Source organism: Arachis stenosperma, chromosome 5 (genome assembly GCF_014773155.1).
Source record: "Arachis stenosperma cultivar V10309 chromosome 5, arast.V10309.gnm1.PFL2, whole genome shotgun sequence".
NCBI lineage: Eukaryota > Viridiplantae > Streptophyta > Magnoliopsida > Fabales > Fabaceae > Arachis > Arachis stenosperma.
The window spans coordinates 140,800,741-140,824,231 of NC_080381.1; the positions used below are offsets into that span (position 1 = coordinate 140,800,741).

Consider the following 23,491-nt stretch of genomic DNA (forward strand, 5'->3'; position numbering starts at 1 on the left):
ATAGGCAGCTGACCATGCATGCGAAGTGCGTGATTGAGGATAATAATGAGGTTGGGATTCGACCAAATAAGACATTCCTTGCTTTGTCAAATGAGGCTGATGGCCACTCTAACTTGGGATTCTCAGAGAAGGATTTAAGAAATTATATAACAGCAAGGCTCCGAACTAGCAACGTGAATGCAGATGTCAGGGAGATGATGAGCTACTTTAGGAGAATGAAGGACATCAATCCGAACTTCTTTTACGCTGTGAAGTTGGACGAGGAGTGTAAATTTAAGAGTGCAGTATGGGTTGATGTAAGGTGTAGGACGTCGTATGAATACTATGGAGACGTCGTGTCAGTTGACAGCACGTACAGTACAAATAGGTACATAGTAGTTTAGTTGGTGTTTTTTCCTTTTCTTGATAAAACGCTATTCGATCGTGATTGGCATTTCTTACAACTGGTGTGTTTTTCTGGTAGGCATGGATTACCGTTTGTCTCGTTTGTTGGGGTCAACCACCATGGTAGGTCAACCCTCCTCTGTTGTGCTTTGTTGGGGAATGAGAAACTCGAAAGTTATGTGTGGGTTTTTAGCCAATGGGTGAAGTGCATGGGAAGTGCTCCACAGTGTATCATAACCGATCAATGTCGATCCATTTACCGTGCAATCAAAAATACTTTACCCGACACACGCCACCGATGGTGCATCTGGCATATTATGAATAAGTTACCTTCCAAGCTTGGGGGTTACCGCCGGTACGGAGCTTTGTATGTTGACCTAAATGACATTGTGTGGAATTCTCGGACCGAGGAGTCATTTGAAGATAACTGGGCTGATTTTATAGATGAGTACAACTTACATAACAATACATGGCTGTCAGGTTTGTTACTGTACAATTACTTCACACGCTTTTATTGCTATTGGTTGGCATCTGAATGTTTAGTTTATCAGTAATTTTTTATACGAATGTTCATTATAGTATACATTTGGATGTTTAATACATCAGTGCTTGTGGATGGTCATTTATCAGGTGTAGTAATATGTTTGGTGTAAGCTTTCTATGCTTAATTTGGGATTATTTATTTCTTGTAGATCTTTATGATGACCGACGTATGTGGGTCCCAATATACTTCAAGGGTGAATTTTAGGCAACAATGCAGAGTACGCAAAGGAGTAAGAGCATGCACGCATTCTACGGTGGATACTTACACAGTAAAACTAGCTTGGTTCAATTTGCTCACGAATATAACAATGTGCTTGGAGTTAAGGAGCAGAGGGAACTGGAAGATGATGCTGCAGACTCGAGGGGGTTTATCCCTTGTGCAACCACCTCGCCTATGGAGAAACAGTTTCAGCAAGAGCATACCACGAGCATTTTTAGGGATGTTCAAATTGAGTTTGTGAAGAAGGCTAACTGCAGAGTTTCTGCAGTTGATGAACAGGGTCCATTGGTCTGCGTGAAGGTGGAAGAGGAGAAACTAGTTAACGATACTATTCTATGCGTTTCGTACGATGTTCACTTTGACCATTCGACACAGGAACTTCGTTGTGAGTGCAATCTTTTTGAGAGTTCAGGTGTGTTGTGCTGTCACTGCCTTGAAGTTTTCCATTTGTATAAAGTGTACAAAGTACTTTCCTGTTATGTTCTCCCTAGATGGAGCAAGAAGATAAAGCGCAAGCATACGTATGTCAAAAGTAGCCATGATGTTAGTCGGTCAGATGAGAGTCATGTTGTATTCAGGCGACTGTGTGCACACTTCTATAATGTTGCTCAAGAGTTCATCGTTGACGATGATGAAACAGCATTGCTGCATGTTGCTTTGGAAAAAACAAGGGCCAGGTTGGATGCGCACTGTGCCAAAAAGAGGTCCGAGGGCGTGTCAAAGACCCAGACCAACATTGGCTCACAGAGTTCGAACGATGTTGGTGTTGATGACATACTAGGCCCAACAAAGGTCACCACAAAGGGCAGGCCAAGGAGTAAGAGGCTCGGCGCTGCCCTTGAGAAGTCCTTTAAGAATTCAAGACGGATAAAACAAAAGAATTTATCCCCGGTAGATGTTTAGCTTAATCTCAAGTTTGTATGTTTATTTGGTATATTACTATCCTAGAATATAACTGTTGGACTTTTACTTTTTTTTTGGGCAGGAGGTTCGTCCGGACGCATTTCAAGATGTAAACCATGGTTCTTTTACTGGCATTAATGTTCCCGAACAAGCCAGTGGTTTCATGTCTTTGTTAAGCTCCTTCAAGAAAAAGTAGGATTAGTTGGACAAGATTGTGATAGTGTATATTTTCTCATCTATGTATTTAAAGGATTCATGTTAGTTTCAAGGTTCTAAGACAGCTGTTGCAAAGGTCCACATGTTATTAATTGCAAGAACCTTTTTTCCATTTGGTAGAATGAGGAAATTTTACCAATTTTAATTCGTGTCGACTTAATGCATAACTTGTATAATTGATGGTTATTCTGTAATTTACGAGACATTTTAGTTGTACCCGATTTCTACATGCTTTATTGTATAATTTTTGGGCACGTAGCTACTCGTCATAGACATTGTTTTCACGTATTTTTAAAGAACTAAAGTGGATGTTCATTCCCATAGTTGTTCAGATGTTCATTTTTACTCTAAGCAATGATGGTTAGCCGTTAGTATTCGTGTGTGTAGGACTTGGTTGTTATGTTTAGGTTTTGACCCTGTTAGACTGGATGTTCATTATAGTAAGATATAGGATGTTCAGTTTAGCTATATTGGTGAATGGTTAGTGGTCACCTATTTCAACATGCACAAAATATGGCAACTTTACCAAACAACCTTGAGAAATTTGGGATTCTAACATCTAAAAGGACATGGATAAATTTTTAGGTGACATAACCAATAAATCATTGTACTGTAGAAAAAAAAATATGCCATGCAATCAAGTCTTTCTAATGTGACAAAAACAAATCCCTAAGCATGTCAGCAGTAAGTAAACTCAGTATAAACTGGTAGTTCAATTCATTGTAACTATGTCCTAAGTAAGCAACTTCTTCCTCCCTTTGCGCATTGCCCCCTTCGGTAATCCCTCCGCACGTTCAATCAATGACCGTGTGCTAGGTGCAGTGTATGGTGAACTAACGTCCTTCTTCTTGTTCCGTGGTGCATTGCGACGAACAGGTTTATCCTTGTGTTCCAATAACGAAATAAGCTGGTGGACCAATGAATTATGCGGGCCACAAATAATGTCTAGCATTAACTTCATCTTGTCTGATCCGAGTGAATCTTGTGGGTAGATTTATCAGTTGGTTTAGTATTAAGAACAGTTACAGTGATATTTTTTCAAGATCAATCATGACATTTGCGTAAATATTTATTTAACAAACCTCAACCCATTCACAAAGTTCACGATCTTCGGTCCAACTTTCCATCAACTTAATGACACACATGCCACAGTCAAAGCTACAGGACAATAAAATGCTATTACAATTAGGTTGAGAAAAACCAAGTTACATGGTACGACACATTTTGAAATGAAATCTAAAAAAAGCCTCAAATTTGGGTTATAATTTCATCTCACTTGTTCGGTTGCTTTAAAACCCTCGCATACGAACGAGCTGGGCCGTGCATAGTCCGAACAAATGCAGGAATAGCAATGCTTGCCATATCCTCACATAGTCTTCCCTGAAACTCATGGAACGAACATAGTCCAGCAAAATGAAATAGACTAGAACTTGTGCGGCTGTATATTGATTAAAATAATTATGGTATCTTACCACATATGCATCGAGCTTTATTCGTTTATCATCTTCTGGTCTATAATGCAAACTGTCGAGAATAAGTAAGCGCTTCGCAATCACATCAAATGCATATACCCACCAATGGCCCCTCCGACAATAAGGAATTAACCACTGCAGCAAGCAGTACATATGAAGATGTTTTTCATGTGAGAAAAAAAAAACATAACAAAACAAAACATATTGATCTCATTCGACCTTTCAAGAACCTGAACATTCTCAAATCATGTGACAACCTATTTCCAACAGGTATTTAAATACAAAACAGCAATTCACCCATTTTCTCTTAGCTGCTACTATTTTGTCAAAGAACCTAGTATCATCACCAAAGCATGGACTAAGACCATCATAAATTGGTGTCACACCATCCATAAATGTTTCCAGACTACCATTTTTTATAACTGATTCCTGCATACCCACACATAGTAAGAATCCCAAGAAAAAGCTCTTTCCACATTGTAATAAGAATGTAATTACCAATATGCCTGGACACACGCAATAGAATTCTCGCTTGAACCTAGATGATTGAGTGTCATTGAAAGAATAGCACATCCATTGAATTACCTACACAGAGTATTCAGCAAGTGTAATTCAAACACCGATATAAGGATATGGAATTAAAACGCATGCTTAAGTTCATATACTTACACAGCTGTTTACCCAACTGCGGGGTTTCAAGGTCCAGAAGTCCTTCCTTTGTAATACCATGTAGTCCCGCCCTTCATAGGAAGCTAAATCTTGATTTTTTATTCAACGACGGGTTAAGTATCCATGTTCTGATTTGTGTCTCCTTAGTCTCCCCCAACTTTATTTCTTTTAGTCTTGGATGAATTGAATGTATTGGGGAGGGGGTTGGAGTCTTTTCAAGCTGAGTTAAACCAAGTGAAAAGCTCGGTCTACCTGGACTCGGTGTATGATAGGCTGATTTTATTAGAAACACCATTTGCAGGGGTTGCATGATTATGGCTTTTGTTTGGTGCTTCTGTTCAACATTATTGAGTACTTGCTCAAATTCAGGACATTGAACGATAGAGATGTCAAATTCGCTGCAAACGAATTGGACAAGAAGTTACCTAAAAGAACAAGTCATGCCTAGCTAGACGGCTAATCACATGACATGGGTGTGAAACAATAAAGAAGAAAAACATACAGCAAGGTAATCAATAATCCACTAACCGGTCAAAATCATAGTCACTGAGCTGTACACGTGCTGCTGGCGGTGTCCATTTTTCAGGTCAGTTTTTCCTACTTGATGACTTTCATGATTGCCGTTCAACACTGGATCTTCTTATCTTGCATCATGTGGCGGAGGGTGCTGTTGGAATAACTGTATCCTTCTAGCAAGCGGCACGTGGTCATCATCGTCAGATTCCAGAACTACCAACGGCGCCACAGTGCTTCCTGAGACATCTCCTCTTGGAATTTCTTTTTTGGTGCCTCGTCTAGATCGGCTCCTACGGACAGGCAACTTTCTCCTCGTACCAGTCTTGGATTACTGTGATGTAAATTCATGCATATCGTCATTTAAATCAACAAACAAACAACACCCTACTAAAGTGAACAGCCATATCATACTAAAGTGAACACCCAAAAATCTAATAAAGTGAACATCCAATTCAAATGATCACATGAGCTATCCTACAGAAAGCAGATCACCTTATCCGTCTCCTTATAGCTTGGCGGAGATGTAGCCTTGCCTTGGGTAGATTGGTCAGTGTCCTTGCATGGCCTTTTACACCCTCCTTTCTCGTTAACTGCTTTACTCGAATACTTTTTCTTATGTTTTTTCTCTTTCATTGAATTGTGGACTAGGCAACCCTGTGTTCAACATGGGACAACAAATAGATGAAAAAATCTAATGTGAACTTTCAAGCGTTTGGGAAACAGAACAAAGTCACATTCGTTCATCAAAACTAACCATCTATGGCCACACTATATTTTACATCCAAAACCCAACTACAGTGTACATCCTCAATTACAACCACACTAATCATCACTAAAATCTATTTTCACACAATGAATCAACTAGGCAGCCCCATCAAGCAATTCTTTCATACATAAAAAGCCATCCAAATAAATTTATCATAAGTTATCTATCCATTTCATATTAGAACCTAATTCGAGCATCCTAAATTCTCCTATTTAAGTAACAAACTAAACTCAAATAAAACCTTAATAAAAACATGTAATCATAAGTTATCTATCCAATTCAGATTAGAACCTAATTTGAGCATCCTAAATCCTCCTGTTTAAGTAACAAACTCAACTCAAATAAAACCTTAATAAAAATAAGACACAACAATTGTATTCAAACAAGCTTTCAACATAAAAACATGTAAATATCATACACGGTCATTGAATTCAGCTCTTCTAACCATTCTTTTATGAACTTCATATATCAAAACAAGCTATACAGCCACAGAATTAAGTTACTTTACAATTTTGTAATCGCAAATTCTATGATAACGATCAACCATCATATCGCATAAGTAAGGATCTAATTAATTGAGCTCACGAGCTTTCATAAGGAAAGCAAATCACCTTTTCTGTCTTCCTATATCTTGGAGAGGGTGAAGTCTTCCCTTTGGTAGACGGTGATTGGTCAGTCTCGTTGCGGGGCCTTTTACACCTTCCCATCTCGTTAACAGCTTTACTCGAACAATGTTTCTTTTGCTTTCTCTTGTTCCTTGCATTTTTTACTATGCAACCCTGTGTGTTCAACATTTGGTCAAAAAAGAGATTCCAAAAATTCAACGTGAACCGCCAATTGCAATTTTTGTTCAACTAGAATTTATAAAATGCTTTATTAGAGATTAAACCTGTGAGATAACGTCGTCGGCTTTCTTATCAAGCACATTAGTTGTCCATTCAACAATCCAGGATTCGGGTACTCGACATGCATGCAACGGACCATGCTTCAAGCGCTGAAAGTACAAAACCTATAGAGAAATAACTTAAATTTTAGGAATTACACCTACGGTCGTACATCGGTTTTAAATTAAAGTAACTTATTGCATTACCAGCAACACGAACATGCACCCGCCGCATGTTTCCCTGCTCTCGTCTTGGAATTTCCTTATCGCAACCCGCAGCCACTTTAATATGTGATACGGCCAATGAAACCTTCTAGGGTTCGACACATCTAATATTGGAGGGAGGTGCCACGAAGAAATAGTTTGTTGGCTTGTGGGGTTCAGAAACATCTTCAAAACAACCATGATAAAGTATCTTCTAAAACTCATTCTCTGTTGCTCAGTCTCCATTGGACAAGCAAAGACAAACTCACGCAGTTGGGTTGTTGTTTTCTTCTGAAACTCCGCCTTAATTGCCAAATGCGATGGATTTTTTTCTGCAATTCTGGGATTGGCTCGCCTGCGAGGAATGGAACAGTTTGCCACAATCACTAAGTGTCAACAACGGAGAAAGTAAATCAGGGAGGAAAATTTTTACGTCCTACATAACTACCACTAACCATGAGAAGGTACGCCGAATACACTGCCAATAAGTTCGGCGCTAATGCGAATGTCCCCTGCGTCCACCATGAGCGTGTTTGTGTCAACGTCATAATCCCTGGCTAGTTGGAGCATGATGCTCTGTTTCACATACCATTATGGTATGCGGCACAGGAAACCAAATCATATGGCCTCAATCTCGTCCAACTTAGCTTGCTTATGATGTCATTCCAGGTAGGTAAATAAGTTATTAATGTAGCAAGGTGAGCACCTGGTCTCTACTAGTTTCTGTTGAGCAAAACCAAAAAGGATCAGAATAACGTCATAAAAAAAATATGTTGATTTATTGATGTAATATGTTCGTTACATTTTTACCCATCTGAGTTTGAGTTCAGCCGGTATACAGATTGATTCGTTTGAGCAGCGTGGTAATTTGCTCACGCAATAATACCCCTGAAACCTTTCAATGTTAACTCATACAGAAGCCGCAGGTGACCTCCAGCCAAATGACATAAATAAAATCATGATATTACTTACCAATTGATGTAACCTAATTTATTGGATCTATATGGCACGAGAATATAACACTAATGCATCGAGGTACATAATAAAATATAGGCATCAAGGATCATAGCCTTGTATAAATATCTTCTACATTATCGAAGATAAACAAATATCAAACCTCAAAACTTCCCATTAGTTACCATCTATAATTGGGATGGAAAAGTAATTCATGAATACTTATTTCAGCAAATATACAATATAACTGACCATCCACACACTTTACTAGCGATCAAAATAACTATCGGTCATGTCTATCAACCACACCAACCATCTAATTCCCTATCACAAGGGCTACCCAAACAGCTTTCAAATATCACTAACAAACGAAGACCAGGAGCACAGCCGTCAACTACAAGCATACCAATCATCAAGGAAAACTACTTTCATACAATTCATCAACTAGAGAGCTCCATATATTGTTTTCTTCATCACAAGAGGGCATGCGAATAAATGATTCACAAAAAAGCTATTCCATTCAGGAGACTCCGACATGAGCATATAGAATTGAAATTTTTATTTAACAATCAATAATCATACAAAACCAAAAGATAAAATAAGCTTGTACATTATAAACTGTTGAATGACATAATAAACAAGACCGTTTACAAATTATAAGATGCACCAAAGACACATTTATGGTTTCAGTCCTCTTCCTAACACAAGATTCAGCGACGGCACTTAACTGTTCATCAATAGGTTGGAACAAAGATGATGGATACATGTTTCAGGCGGAATATAAAAAGCCATCAAACAACGCAACGAATAAAAACATATAGTAAGCGGACACCGTGATATCAACTTGTATAAACCAACATGCATGTTGTGATAATTAGTATATAAGGAAAACTAAACAAAGGGGATTCACCTAATAGCAAGTTAGCACGCTTGATTTGTTGAGAGCCTGAACTTGAGATAGTGTGGTTGTTTTATAGCTTCCTGAGGCACCAAAAAAAATTAATATTCTGTAGTTATCCGACTAATGTACCCGGAAGCAGGATTTAAATAGATTAAAGAAAAAATGGCAAACTTGTTTTGCACAAAACAACATGATACAAATATGCATTGCAAAGCCACCAACACTTTCCTTTGTCCATATAGCAGACATTACCTTGTTAGAGCTTACTAACTGCAATTTTTTCGCTCAGGTTTACAAATCAGAGGGTCCAGGCTTAAAAATAAAATTATTTTATTGTTATTACAAAGCAATATCATAATGAGCAGGTAATTATTTGGTTACAGTGACAAGAGAAACATATTTTCGTATCGAAAATTGTCCAATCAATAGAAAAATTTCAAGACTAAACATCCAATATCATACTAAAGTAACCATCTGATATAATATCAACGAAGATTCAACATTGGTCAAGCAAGAAAACATCAAATTAGATGCACATGGTCCACACAGATACAGACAAAAAAGAAAAAAAATAAATTTACACTGATATGAAATCAAAGCGAACAAACTTTTTCATCCTTTTCAGTTTTCCCACGCTAAAGTGAAATCACCATGAATTGCAACAACGTAAATGAACTACCTTCCTAACAATCTCCGGGATGCTACCATCGCACCCAAAGCTTTCTCACCATGGTTAATCACTCATATAACGACCAAAATCTATCTCTAACACAACATGCAATAGCAATAACCCTTCGAAAAAATTAACAACCCCACATACTTACATTATATGGTTAGGATCTTACGCTGATGATGTTAGATGTTTTTCCTGTGCCGAACACGCGGCTGGTTTCCTCGGATCGAATGTTCAGCTAGTGTGCGATGGCATTGCCCACGCGAGTTAAACTGCTCGAATGCTTCCTTCGGGTGTGAGCGCTCCTCTGCATTCAGCTCTAATCGGAGACAGAGCGCGGATGGACTCCGGTTCGATGACGGCGTGATGTTCAGCCGCCACTCTCCCTTCGGTTCTGATCAGAGGCGGAGCAGGGACGTCTTCGCGCGATCACAGCGGGCTGTTCTCGACGGCCTCGGGCAGTCACGAAGGTGGGTTCTCGACGGCCACAGTAAGCCTTTTAAAAAAATATAAAAAACAATAATATTAAACTGAGTAAAATTGTAATTTTCTTTAATGCATAATCCTTGTTCATGCACTATGATGACGTATAAGCCGCAAAAATGAGAAATGTAATTAAAACTGGAAAAAAAAAAAAGAATTGGTGGAAGATTATTCTATTCAAGAGTTATATTATTAATTAATTATTCCATTCGGTGAAGCATATATAGTTTTGAAAAGTTGGTTATCTACTCTTAACAGACTCTCATCTAAAGAACAAATTATTCTTACATTGTTGTAAGAATATTCTTATGGAAATAATAAAAAATAATTAACATAGTCCAAATAGGTTAGAACTCAGACAATTCAAATTATACTCGATTTTACCTACGATTATATATTTTAAATAGGAAACCACAATTCACATCATGATGCACATAATATGAAAAAAAAAGGAAAAGAAAAAAAAAACATAAAATAATTAGTTAATAATAGAACTAAAAAATCTTCCCGCTTTCTAAAACTATCAAAACTACGTTTATTACATAAATAACTTATTATTCATAAAAAGATTCTTTCCATGTATATATATATACAGTATATATAATTAGATATTTTTAAATATTATTTTTTATTTAATTTAAAAAAAACAAGTAATATTTTTTTTTAAATAATTGATACATAAAGTAAATATTTAAATTAATTAAATAATAATAATTTTTTAAAACGATTTATTAAAAATTAAAATTTAAGGACAATAGTATTTTTGATATATATATATATATATATATATATATATATATATATATATTATATATATATATATATATGCTTTAAAATTTTGAAATATAGGGCAAGAGATAGAAATGAATGGTATGTGTGAATGTGAGGACACCTTATGTACACATGTTATGAGGAAAAAGAAACATTAAACTAATTCTACAAGCTAAGAAAAATTCCATAAATTTGGTGAAAGATCATGTTCTCTAGTTTTTTTTAATATAATAATAATTATTTTATATATGAATTTTGTGAATACATGAATTAATGTGACAATGAACAAATGTTAATTATGACAAAGACTTAAGAGAGAATAATAATAATAAGAATGTGCAAAGGATTTCATTAAAGTGATACATTATTTTCCTTGATCTCATTCATTTCTCTTCAAAGGCTCAAGTTTTATTTTATCTCATCTGTTCAATCCTATCTTCTCACACACGTAGACGCCACCCCATTATTATTTGATAGTATATATTCTTCTAAGTATTTCTATAGAAGAAAATAATGAAAAGTGGTTTTTGTATAAGCTAAGGTTGGTTTAATTGATGATTCACATGTCTATAAAACAAAAAGTTTTTCCAATTTATTATTATATCATTAAATACAAAACTAATTAATTAATTTAAATAGCTTATGTCTATATCTAATAAGCTAGAGGCCTTAGACTACTACTATTAACCAAGTATGTAATTATCACAAATGTATATTAGGAGGACAATAATTTTTTCTTTGCATTTAAATTAATATTTTTTTCTTTTTTTAACTATTATAAAGGTTGTTTTAGTGCTTCTATTTCAATTTTAATGTCTTATTATATTATATTACGGTTGGATATTCAACTGGATTTCAAAAATATTTTTTCAGTCCAAATGCTTTTTTTTTTTAAATATTGTTGGGTTATGAGATACTATATTCAAATTAATTATATTATGTTAAATTCAATTTGGATAATATTTATTTACAATAAATTAATTAAAAATATATTATAAATATTGAGTGAAACATCTATCCGATGGTATTTTATTTTAATTTTTATATTTAAAAATTTTGATCATCAAAATTTTTTGTAAATACCATCTTCATCCGTTTTGAAAATTCTAATTGATTGAGATACATAAAACTAATATTATTATCTTAAAATTAATAATATATATTATATAATCATCTAGTAAAATTTCAAATTCACATTAACAATAAATTAAAATCAAAGACTCATTCAATAATTTAAATTTAAGAGGATGCACTGACTATTAATAATTATTTAACTTTTAATTTTTTAACATAATGTATAATTCTGAAAAACTCTATTATTTTATATATAGTATTTAGTTTAACATTTAGATTTAGTCACTAACTATTAAAACATTTTTAAAAGTAGTAGCTGTTAAATGGGAAAAAGGAAAATTCATGTAAAAAGTAAAATACTAGACAAAAGTTTCTGTCATAATATATAAAAGAGAGACCAATGGCGGAGCTTGAAATAAAATTTTGGGGGGCCAAATAGAAGATAATTGTCAAGATATTTTTGATATAGATCCCATTTAAGATAAATTCGTCTAACCTCATCTCTCTGATTTGGGTGATATTGCCGAATTTGAAGTCATTTTCTAGGGTTTTATTCCAAAGAATTAAGGTCAAACTCATCAGATGCAACTCTTTGAACTTTTGAAGGTTGTATCTCACTTTTTTCGTGATTCATTAAAGTCGAAGAATTATCTACAGGTGTTGATATTATAAAAGTTATATGTTCTTCTTCTTGAATATTAGCCTTCCTCTTAAAAAAATACATTAATTCTTTGATTTTTCAAGATTATTTTATATAAAAATTTGAATATATATCCTGTAAAATATATAAAAAAGAAGTTAGAATGACAAATTTTAAAATTTATAATATTTATTGAATTTTTTTATCAATTTATACAAATATAATAATATCAATACTTATTGAATATTCTAATATTTTTTATCATATAAAAAATTAAATTAAATAAACAATAAAATATAAAATAATATTAAATTACATAAATAAAAAATACCTCATTTTTTCTATTTGAACTCAAAAGTAGAGGGAGTTTTGCTTATTGAATAGAGAACTGCGAAATGCGAAACACTCAGTTCAGTCCAAATCCAACATGTTTTGAATGTTTAAAAATAAAAATTATTATGTAATAAAAACAAGAGATGAAAATTAAATTTTGATATTTTAAGTTATAATAAAGTATTTTTTTGTGACTGTCATAGTAAAATATTTAAATTAACTGAATTATTTTTTATTTTTTAAAAAAATATTACTAATTCTTTTAACAAAAATTTGAGTCATGAACGCTTGTCTCAACTAAGCTCCGCTGTAAGAGAGACTACACTTTTTTCAACAAGGAAAATCAAATGTTACATGATAACATCTATAATCTATAAGAATTTCTATTTTCTTATTCTTTCTTTATGTCAACAAAGGATGTAAAGAAATATCAATAATTTTACCTGCCCTGTCCCCCTTCATCAGATTACGAAAACATCCTCGTTTCTTCTACGTGCTTCCCTACATTACATAAAAATTATTTAAAAAAAATTATCAAAATTATTAAACTTTTCTTTAATTATTAACTACTAACAAGTGAGCATTTTAAATAAAAAAAAATCTGGTGTTGTGCTTTGAACATGTCTTCACATCTGTTTCCAACATAGGTCTCACCTCTAAGGTAAGTTTATTTTTACTTTTTCATGTTAACAAGTTGTTATTTTTTCTGTAAAATATTATAAATATTGTTTTCTTTGAATTTACTAGTAAACTTAAAAAAAATTGCTTTCATTTTTAAAATGGTTAAAGTTTCTTGTTAAATAATAATGGAACAAATTAAGCAACATTTAAAAAGATAAATATTTTTTCATAGGGAGCAAAATAAAGACTTGCATTTTTTTTAAACTAAAAATTTAATTAAGTTATTTATTTTATATTTATATTTAATTTTCTTTTTCTTTTCTTCGTCTTTGACTAGTTGTAGTTTTTCAGACTCCGTTTTTCTCTTTCTCAAGTCTCAAGTGTTCTTTTTTATTTTCTCTTTCTCTCTCCTCTGCCGGAACCTGCATTTCTCGCCGGAACTTTTCCTTGGAAACCGTCCTTCCGCTTCGAACCACCGCTACCCTTTTGAGAGACCGTTTCTTCCGCCTCGGAAAGCTCTGTTTTTCCACAGTTCTGTGAGTTAAAGAAGAAGCTTTGTATTTGTGTTTGACTTGGAATCTTCTAATGGAGTTTCATGGAATAAGGGTAGATCAATGAAGTAGCTTTGCATTCTAAGCGAAAACAAGAAGTGGTGATTTGGTTTTTCTGTTTTCGAAAGTGAGAGATGTTTTGGTTTTTGATGGTTGTGGAGGAGAGAGAAGAAGAGGTTGGAGTTGTTGTTGATGATGAACGGAGCTCCGGCGAGCGATCGGAGAGGGTGGTGGCGCTTCGGTGAATCTCTCACATGGAATGGCAGATCTTGCTAGCATAGGGAATGCCGACCGTGACATCGACCAGGTTCCTTTATCTCTCTCTATGTTTGAGGGTTACCACTTACAAGTTTTGTGTGAAAGTTGCAATTTTTTCCATCAAATTTGATGCTTTGTGTCAGTGTTTTGTTGTAATGTGGAAGATAGTTGAAGGGTTTTTTGTTCCCCCTTTTCATTTTTGAGCTGGCTAAGAATGTTCTTATGATTATTATGTATGTATATTTTCATTTGAGGTACATGAGAAGTTTGAGGGAGATAACAGTATGAGGGGAAGATATAGCCACTGAATTTTGTTCATTTGTGAGAATTGTAGAGATATTGGCATGCTTGTTTGTGTTTGAATGCGTGCAGAAGGATATGGGTTATGGGTAGTAACTTGGGTATTGAATTATTGGCTTCTAAGTCTTTAGATGTCTTATAATGGCATATTGTAATGATTAAATGTTGATAGTTCATTTGCAAATAGGATTTTGAACCTTACATCATGTTGTCATAATATCAAGAAAGAAGTGAGATATGATCCTAACTGAAACTGAATCAGTGTTGCATATTACTCTATTTCTTATGAAATCTGCCAGCATTTGTGATATAGCATGATTTAAATTACTCTTCTTCGCTGTTAGCTGAATTTCTTCTTTTTATTTTGTTCTGTCTCCTTGAAGTTTTGTCCATTAGACTTTCCAATGTAAGCTGAATGAAAGCTTCTCCAAGATGAACTTCCTGCTTTTACAATACTCAAGTAGTTAACTGATTATATGCTCAATTCTTAGCATGAAAGATAGTTGCTTCTGCAATCTTGTTGATCTTTGATTACCTATATAGGACGAAAAAGACTCTTAAGTTGTATTTGCTTTTTCGATATTTCATATTTCCTTCTTAGGATAAATTACAATATATTACTCACATGATTCCAAATGCAATTGGAGTTGGAGTTTCTTAAGTAGATTCTCGTCTGGAAAGATGTTGAGATTAATTTGTTTCAATTTCACCATAGGTAGTAAGTGGTAACTCCTAATGATTTTCATCCCCATTCTCTTTGACATTTTAATACATAGCCGTTAGATTATTATAGCTAGATGTATTTTAACTTACTACTACACAGTATGTAAATTTCACTTTGAGGCTAATATTAGTACTTTCCCAAGTTGGCATAGGTATTTCTCTGGGTTCATGACTGCCTTTTAGTTTGTAGGTTTTAGGTCTTCTTTTAGTATTGTTATTACCAGCCATGTTGGACATATACTTCCATGGTTGTAAACTATAAACTTGAACATTCACGTAGGGTAAACTTGAATTTTGACTTTTATTCGAGTTACTTCTATCCGTGCTCAATAACTCATGAAAACTGCAGGATGAATCAAGTTTAATCTGGATTTCTAGTAGTGAAGAAAGACGTCTGAAGCTGTCTTCTGTCTCAAGAATTATTCCTGGGCAAAGAACTGTGAGATTTCCTAGCTTATATTTGACAGTATACTTGGCCGTAACATCCTTTTTTGACGAACAAAGTGAATTCAGTAAATTTTTCCATGAACTTAATCTTTATGTTCTGTGTTAACATTTCTTAATATTTTTGGCAGGCTGTTTTTTCAACGTTACCTGCATGAGAAGGACTATTTATCTTTTTCACTAATTTATAATAACGGAAAGCGGTCCCTTGATTTGGTTAGTGTTGAATTATGTGATCCGTATCATTTTCTTTTACTTTCTGTATTCCTTTTGTTATAATACATTATTTCTTTCATTTGCTTTTCAGATTTGCAAAGATAAAGTTGAGGCAGAGGCGTGGATTGCTGGTCTTAAAGCACTGATAACTTCTGGTCGAGGTGGTCAATCCAAAATTGATGGATGGAGTGACGGTGGCCTCAATTTTGATGTAAGACATTGTAGTTATTTCATTTTAGTTGTTTATGTTTATTGTACTACATATCTATGTATCTTTGATCTAGGAAACATAGTCACGGATACATGGTTTATTGCATTATTTTCTAAGTGCAAGTTTTGGATACATCTAGATAGAGACAGCTTATTCCTATCTACTTCATTATAAGATGATTGTTCTTTTCTCTAAGGAAAGACAGTCTTTACTCTTTATTTTCTGTATTTGTAGCTCTTTGCCTGAAAGGATTTATAGTGCAGTTCTTTCAGAAAAATACTGGCATTTTATACTCAGCCTATTCTCTATAATGGTTTTGGAATAATAAATTGTGGAGAATATCCTAATTTAAGATTTTTATGTTATGATGATGTGATGTTGGTAACAATACGAATTGATTACTTCAGAAGCTTTTTTCTTTCTTTTTCTGAATATAAAATTTTTTATTTTTTTAAGTTACTATACTTCCTCTGATACCATTATGATGCCTGTACCTGCCCCTGATGAAATACATAGTAAGTTGCTTATAATTCTTTTTGATCAATTACTTACAGGATAGTAGAGATCTGACATCAAATAGTGCAAGTGAAAGTTCAGCGAGTACTTCCCTAGACATCAGTTCTCCTGACATTCCTGTGAGTCTTCTGAACACTTCACCAAAGACATTTCGACCTGACAATACCCTGAATTCTGAGAAATCACATGCACCATCAGACCCAATAAATATGCAAGTAAAAGGATCTAGTTCAGATACTTTTCGTGTTAGTGTTTCAAGTGCTCCTAGCACTTCCAGTCATGGATCTGCACCAGATGACTATGAAGCTCTAGGGGATGTATACATATGGGGTGAGGTTATCTGTGAAAACATTGTGAAAGTTGGTGCTGATAAAAATATCAATTATTTCAGCCCGAGGGCAGATGTGCTTCTACCAAGACCACTTGAATCCAATGTAGTTTTAGATGTGCATCACATAGCATGTGGCGGTAGACATGCTTCTCTAGTCACCAGACAAGGTGAAGTTTTTACATGGGGAGGAGAATCAGGAGGACGCCTTGGCCATGGTGTTGGGAAGAATGTGGTTCAACCTTGCCTTGTCGAAAGCATTAGCTTTTACAACCATTGATTTTGTTGCCTGTGGAGAGTTCCATTCTTGTGCTGTAACCATGGCCGAGGAACTATATACATGGGGTGATGGTACTCATAATGCTGGGCTTCTTGGTCATGGCACTGATTTTAGTCATTGGATACCAAAGAGGATTGCTGGTCCATTAGAGGGACTTCAAGTTGCTTTCGTCGCTTGTGGTCCATGGCACACGGCCTTGATAACTTCTACTGGACAACTCTTTACGTTTGGTGACGGAACATTCGGTGTCTTGGGCCATGGGGACAGGGAAAATGTTTCATATCCTAGAGAAGTAGACTCCTTATCAGGGTTGAGGACCATAGCTGTTGCATGTGGAGTGTGGCATACTGCAGCGGTTGTAGGTTTTGTGACACAATCCAGTTCGAGTATATCATCTGGTAAAATTGTTTACCTGGGGTGATGCAGACAAAAATCGCCTAGGACATGGGGATAAGGAGGCACGACTTAAACCAACTTGTGTTTCTGCGCTTATCGACTACAATTTTCATAAAATTGCATGTGGGCACAGTTTGACAGTGGGTCTGACAAATCTGGACGTGTTTTTACGATGGGAAGCACCGTTTATGGTCAGCTTGGGAATCCCCAGTCTGATGGGAAGCTTCCATGCTTGGTCGAAGACAAGATTTCCGTGGAATCGATTGATGAAATTGCATGTGGTGCATATCATGTTGCATTTTAACATCAAAAAATGAAGTTTTTACTTGGGGGAAGGGTGCAAATGGGAGATTGGGTCATGGAGATGTTGAAGATCGAAAAATACCTACTTTGGTTGAAGCATTGAAGGATAGGCATGTGAAATATATTGCATGTGGTTCAAACTACTCCGCTGCCATATGCCTTCATAAGTGGGTATCCGGTGCCGAGCAGTCTCAATGCTCGGCTTGTAGACAGGCATTTGGGTTCACTAGAAAGAGGCACAATTGTTATAATTGTGGACTTGTACATTGCCATTCATGCAGCTCACGGAAAGCATTAAGGGCGGCCTTGGCTCCAAATCCCGGCAAGCCTTATCGAGTTTGTGATTCTTGTTTTGCAAAACTGAACAAGGTTGCAGAAGCTAGCAACAGTAATAGGAGAAATACTCTGCCTCGTCTGTGAGGTGAAAACAAAGACAGGTTGGAAAAATCAGACCTGAAATTGTCAAAGCACTGTTCCTTCCAATATGGATTTGATAAAGCAGCTAGATAGTAAGGCAGCCAAACAAGGGAAGAAAGCAGATACATTCTCGCTTGTTTGCACCTCACAAGCACCTTCGTTGCTACAGTTGAAAGATGTGTCTTGGCAACTGCTGTTGATCTGAAGCGTACAGCTCCTAGACCAGGGTTGCACCTTCTGGAGTAAGTTCCAAGTCTGTGTCACCTTTCTCTAGAAGACCAAGCCCCCCTCGATCGGCTACACCTATTCCAACAACATCGGGACTTTCCTTCTTCAAGAGCATTGCTGATAGTTTGAAGAGAACAAATGAACTTTCAAATCAAGAAGTGCAAAAGTTACATTCTCAGGTACATTTTCTTCACCCAATTCTCTCATCTGTATGGAGTTTATATATATATATATAAATGGAACTCCAAAATAAAAATCCTGTCTTAGTGCTTTTCCCACTTTTTACATTAGTTAGGGAGAGTGGGATCTGGAAAAAGGGAGAAGAAACCCTGAAAGAAAAGCAACATCCTAAATGTCCTACTTTAAGTTTAAACCAAAATCAACCCATATTTTCCTTTTTTTAATTACTTCCCTGTCATTCTATGTCTGGCAAATGAACCTTGTGAAACACAACAAGATCACTTCGCTGAAATTTCCAGAAAAGTTAGTATAACATGTTTATGGATATATCGTATCTATTACATATTATGGTATCAGGGAAAGTCTAATATAGGTATCATTAGGTTGAAAGCCTGAAACAGAGATGTGAATTGCAAGAATTAGAGCTTCAGCGGTCAACAAAAAAGACTCAAGATGCTATGGCAATGGCTGCTGAGGAATCTGCTAAATGTAAAGCTGCAAAAGAAGTTAGAAAGTCGCTTACAGCACAGGTTATTTTCTTTTTCTGGTTCATTTTCTTTCTCTTGAAGCCGGATGAGTTCAAAAGGGTTTACTTTCATTGGATGCTTTATTCTCAGATTCTATTTCAGTTTCTCCTCATTTTCATGTATGTCGAGTTAGTTCTTGAGGATGATGGTTCTCATTCGCAATCTTCTTGCATGCTATTAAAGCATTGGATCAATTCATTCATTTTGGCTTTGTTTCTTTTATTAATGTCACTGATATCTAAAATTATAGAAAATGTTGGTGTGGTACTTATTGTGAAAAACATGTTTAATCATGCCTTAGGTGGTTTAGGTGCATGTTTTGAGAAGGTGAAACCTCAGTAAAGAGAAAGAGATGAGATGAATTTTAGTCCAATTGAACATAAAGAAAGAACTAATAAAACTACAGGTGAAACTAGAGGTACAAATCTTAATAGTTTGAATGTAAACACGGTTTCTGACGAGACATACATTGGCTAATCAATACAGGACATGCCACCTAGTATGGCAAAGTTTAGTTTAACCTTGTCTTTTTTTGTGGTTAATTTCTCTAAATTTTTCTTACTGCTTTCTTATACCAATAATATTACTGTGCTATGCTTCCACTGATGGACATTCACATTGATTCAGCTCAAAGGTTTTGCTGAGAAGCTCCCACCTGGAGCTTATGATGCTGAGAACATCAAACCGGCTTACCTACCAAACAGTATTGAGCCAAATGGTATCCACCTTCCAGATTCAAATGGTGGGCACCACTTGAGGGCCAAATCAATCAGTGGCTCTAGTTTGGCCTCTACAGCATTTGAATCCTCTCTGCTCAATAGAACTGTGGGGAACTTTCCAGGAACCTATGGATCTACTCTGGACCAGCAAAACTGAGCCAGTGTGACATCCAATGGTTCAGACAACTATCCAGATGCTAGATTGTCAAATGGTGGCTGCAGCATGTCTGATACTGTTGACGGTAGGGATTCGGGGAATTTCCATGATGACGAGGGTGGTTTAAGATCAGGAATGCAGGACTGTCTACTAATAACAATCAGATTGAGGCAGAATGGATTGAACAGTATGAACCTGGTGTCTATATAACACTTGTTGCGCTGCACGACAGAACAAGAGATTTGAAGCGAGTTTGTTTCAGGTAACAAAAATAATTTTCACATTAACTGATTACCTGTGCCCAGTTATAGTTGTATATTTGGTTGCAGCTAGGGTTTACAAAATATAATATATGGACTTGAACCATGATCTTTAGGGCAATTGCTTTTAATGCTATATCTTTTGGTGTCTCTTGTTGGATTTATCTTAAACTAGGCTAATATCTTTTGTCCTATATGAAGTATTTGGTCAAAGAAAACTACTCTTACCAACATCTTTAATTCTCTCAATCGCCCTTACTAACATTCATCTTTCATGTTCATGTCATTTGGAGTTGGTTTTTACTTTTTACCATTAAAAAAAGAAACCGGCATTCCTTCTGAAACCATCTACACTCACATTTTCAACATCTCTTTCCTAACTTCATTTTTTTATGGAACTTCTAAAAAATATTTTTTAGGTGAGTAGTGAGTACTATATTGTTACTTTTAGAGCACTAAAATAAATATAACACACATCCTAGACATGGAGTGCTTTTCAGTTTCTAGTATTGACTGTGGTTTTTGCATCTCCCTGATTATTATTAGTGCTGTTTTAATTCATCATATTCTACGTGTAATTGATGTGGCGGTGAATTAAATTGACTTTCAGCCGGAGAAGATTTGGAGAGCATCAAGCAGAGACTTGGTGGTCAGAGAATCGGGACAAGGTATACGAAAGGTACAATGTTCGTAGCACAGACAAGTCTTCCAACCAAGCAGGGGAGCCGCATAGGACAGAAGGTGCTGGTCCTCTTGTTTCCCAATCATAGGAAAAGTAGAGATGGAAGCAAAGTCCTGCATTAAGCCTAAGGTTGGAAATGAGTCGAGCTGTCCTACATGAGCTCATGGCTTGGCTAGCATTAGGCGCGACTCAGCCCGTGTACTAAATGAACTATGCCTAGGCTTTTCAAAAAGCTTGTTTAGCTAAACAGCTTGGGTCGTAAACCTTAAAGAAAGCCTATAAAGTCCAATAGGCTAGCTCGTCTAAGGTATATGTATAATATATTGGTATTATAATCATATTATGATATTATACAATTTTTTTCTCCTTCTAAATGTCTCTGTCTTTAGCATCTTTTTACTGTTGTATTTGTTTAGTGTTTAGGTTTTGGTTAATTGGCCGGTTTTAATTTTAGTTTGTGATTACTGAATGCAAATATTCTTAGTAGGATTACATTAATTTTGTTATATATTACACGTGGTTTGGACATTAAAATACTAGTGGATTTATTTTATGCTATGACTAGATTTGTGACTGATTTGGATATTACTGTATTTTAAGGAATGTGAACTTATTTCTAGTCTTTATATTTGTGTCTTATTTTAGTTTTCAATTGTAACCAGGAAAAGGTTTCTAGATGGACTCCTACGCTGCATTTGGTTATGGTTATGAAAACAAGACACGAAGAATAAGATGCAAATAAGACAAAGACATAAAAATTAGTGTTTTTATATTTTGTTTGATGATAAATTAGAATAAATTATAAAAGTTTAATTTATTTTTATTTTTTTATTCAAAAATTTTAAAAAATATATATAATAATAAAAAATATAATTATAAAATTAACAAGAATATCCAAAAGGAGCATTAACATAACTGAAACTGGGAGTTGTACAGATATGAATATTATTTGTGATTATTATAAAACTACCTTTTATCTTGATCGGTACATAGTTAACATAACTTTAATGTGGAAAGGTGTGGAAAACTGGTTCAAGGATCCAGAGTATGGTCTTAAGGCCATTGATCTCTCAAGAAACAATCTAAAAGGAGAGATTCCTTCAGAAATTGGAAATCTAACTTCTCTGGATTCCCTTGACCTATCAAGAAATGATTTGTGTGGTAGAATTCTTTCAAGTCTGTCCCAAATTGATGGGATTGGTGCGTTAGACTTGTCATACAACAATCTGTTTGGAAGAATTCCATCAGGGAGACACATGGATACCTTTGGAGCCTCTTTCTTTGAAGGAAATCCTAATCTGTGTGGTGAGCAACTCCACAAAACTTGTCCAGAAGACATGACACTAACAAAGCCACAAGAACCAACAACACATGATGATGCAGATGACAATTCAGATTTTTATGAAGCATTATACATGAGCTTGGGTTTTGGATTTTTTACGGGCTTTTGTGGCCTTTTAGGGCCATTACTGTTTTGGAGGCCTTGGAGAATTGCTTATCTCAGATTCTTGAACAAATGGGCAGACTACATATATGTAATTGTGGCATTGAAGATGTGTAGGTTCCCACAAGTGACTTCAAGATTGGCAGGTACTCAGATTATAGCTTTTATCTCAAATTCTTAGTTCCTTTTCTTTACCTATCGTTAATTACTACCTCCTCATATATGCCAATAGTTTTAATGATTTTGTGCACTTTTAAATGGTTAAATTATAGTTCTAAGCTACTTTTACTGGGTGTTAAAAAAAAAAAGAATATATATATTTAGCTTCTATTTTTTCATAATGGGAAATACTTGACTAAAATAATTATATGAATAGAAAAGCATATATATTTTGTGTTTGTTATTTAAATTTACTATCCAAATTTTTCTACCTTAAACTTTCACATTTTTTCCTATTTTTTTTAAAAGGATGAGAGTTTAAGATACAAAAGTTTGGATAGTGAAAAAAAAATCCTTCATATTTATTAATGCATTTATGGTTCTACATATTTTGTAGAATATCCACACACATGATACTAATCTGGGATGGACTCATTGGGGGTGGTTGCTGCTAGGGCCAAGATACATGCAGTGTGTTGGCGTTGTTGGATTATATATTCAATAAAATTTTTAGTTCGTATAATCTATCACTTTTTGCGATCAAACTTAGTCTGTGGTATTTTGTATCTCTAGTTATCAGAATAATGTAATGGAGTGATGTACCTCTTCATATATCTTTGTAAGTTGTTTTCAGAATAATCTATTCCTCTTCAAATATCTTTATAAATATACTTGATCAAGCGTATTACCATACTAGAACTTTATTTTAAAAATAGATTGATAGATGATGCAATAATAACTCAATTTGAATTTATCACTCTCCACATTTTTTTTCTTATCTTCTAGTTCCCGTACTGTACTTAAATTCAAGTTTGGCTTCTGTTATCTTCTTCACTTATAAGCTGCTGACTAAGCTAACAGAGTAACTAACTCTCTTAACATCATAACAAACTTTTACATGGGTTCTTAACAGCTTAACTAACACCTCAACTAACTACACTCTCTAATATCCCTTTCAGCCACTTT

The 23,491-nt window shown here is 35.0% G+C and overlaps 3 protein-coding genes and 1 pseudogene across 3 annotated transcripts; all 4 read left to right on the top strand.

Moving 5' to 3' along the window:
- The first annotated feature begins 14 nt into the window (after window positions 1-14).
- On the top strand, window positions 15-1,132 carry LOC130981580 (protein FAR1-RELATED SEQUENCE 5-like). The gene is made up of 3 exons (XM_057905162.1): window positions 15-367; window positions 464-864; window positions 1,077-1,132. Exons 1-3 carry the CDS (start codon window positions 15-17, stop codon window positions 1,130-1,132), a joined length of 810 nt encoding a protein of 269 aa, XP_057761145.1.
- Window positions 1,133-1,165: 33 nt separating this feature from the next.
- On the top strand, window positions 1,166-2,246 carry LOC130981581 (protein FAR-RED ELONGATED HYPOCOTYL 3-like). The gene is made up of 2 exons (XM_057905164.1): window positions 1,166-2,038; window positions 2,133-2,246. The coding sequence occupies exons 1-2, from the start codon at window positions 1,166-1,168 to the stop codon at window positions 2,244-2,246; spliced, it is 987 nt and encodes a 328-aa protein (XP_057761147.1).
- Window positions 2,247-13,570: 11,324 nt separating this feature from the next.
- Window positions 13,571-21,499, top strand: LOC130981582 (PH, RCC1 and FYVE domains-containing protein 1-like; annotated as a pseudogene).
- Window positions 21,500-21,663: 164 nt separating this feature from the next.
- On the top strand, window positions 21,664-23,202 carry LOC130979127 (receptor-like protein EIX2). Its single transcript, XM_057902489.1, has 2 exons — window positions 21,664-22,512; window positions 22,923-23,202. The coding sequence occupies exons 1-2, from the start codon at window positions 21,861-21,863 to the stop codon at window positions 22,937-22,939; spliced, it is 669 nt and encodes a 222-aa protein (XP_057758472.1). The 5' UTR covers window positions 21,664-21,860; the 3' UTR covers window positions 22,940-23,202.
- The last annotated feature ends 289 nt before the right edge of the window (window positions 23,203-23,491 follow it).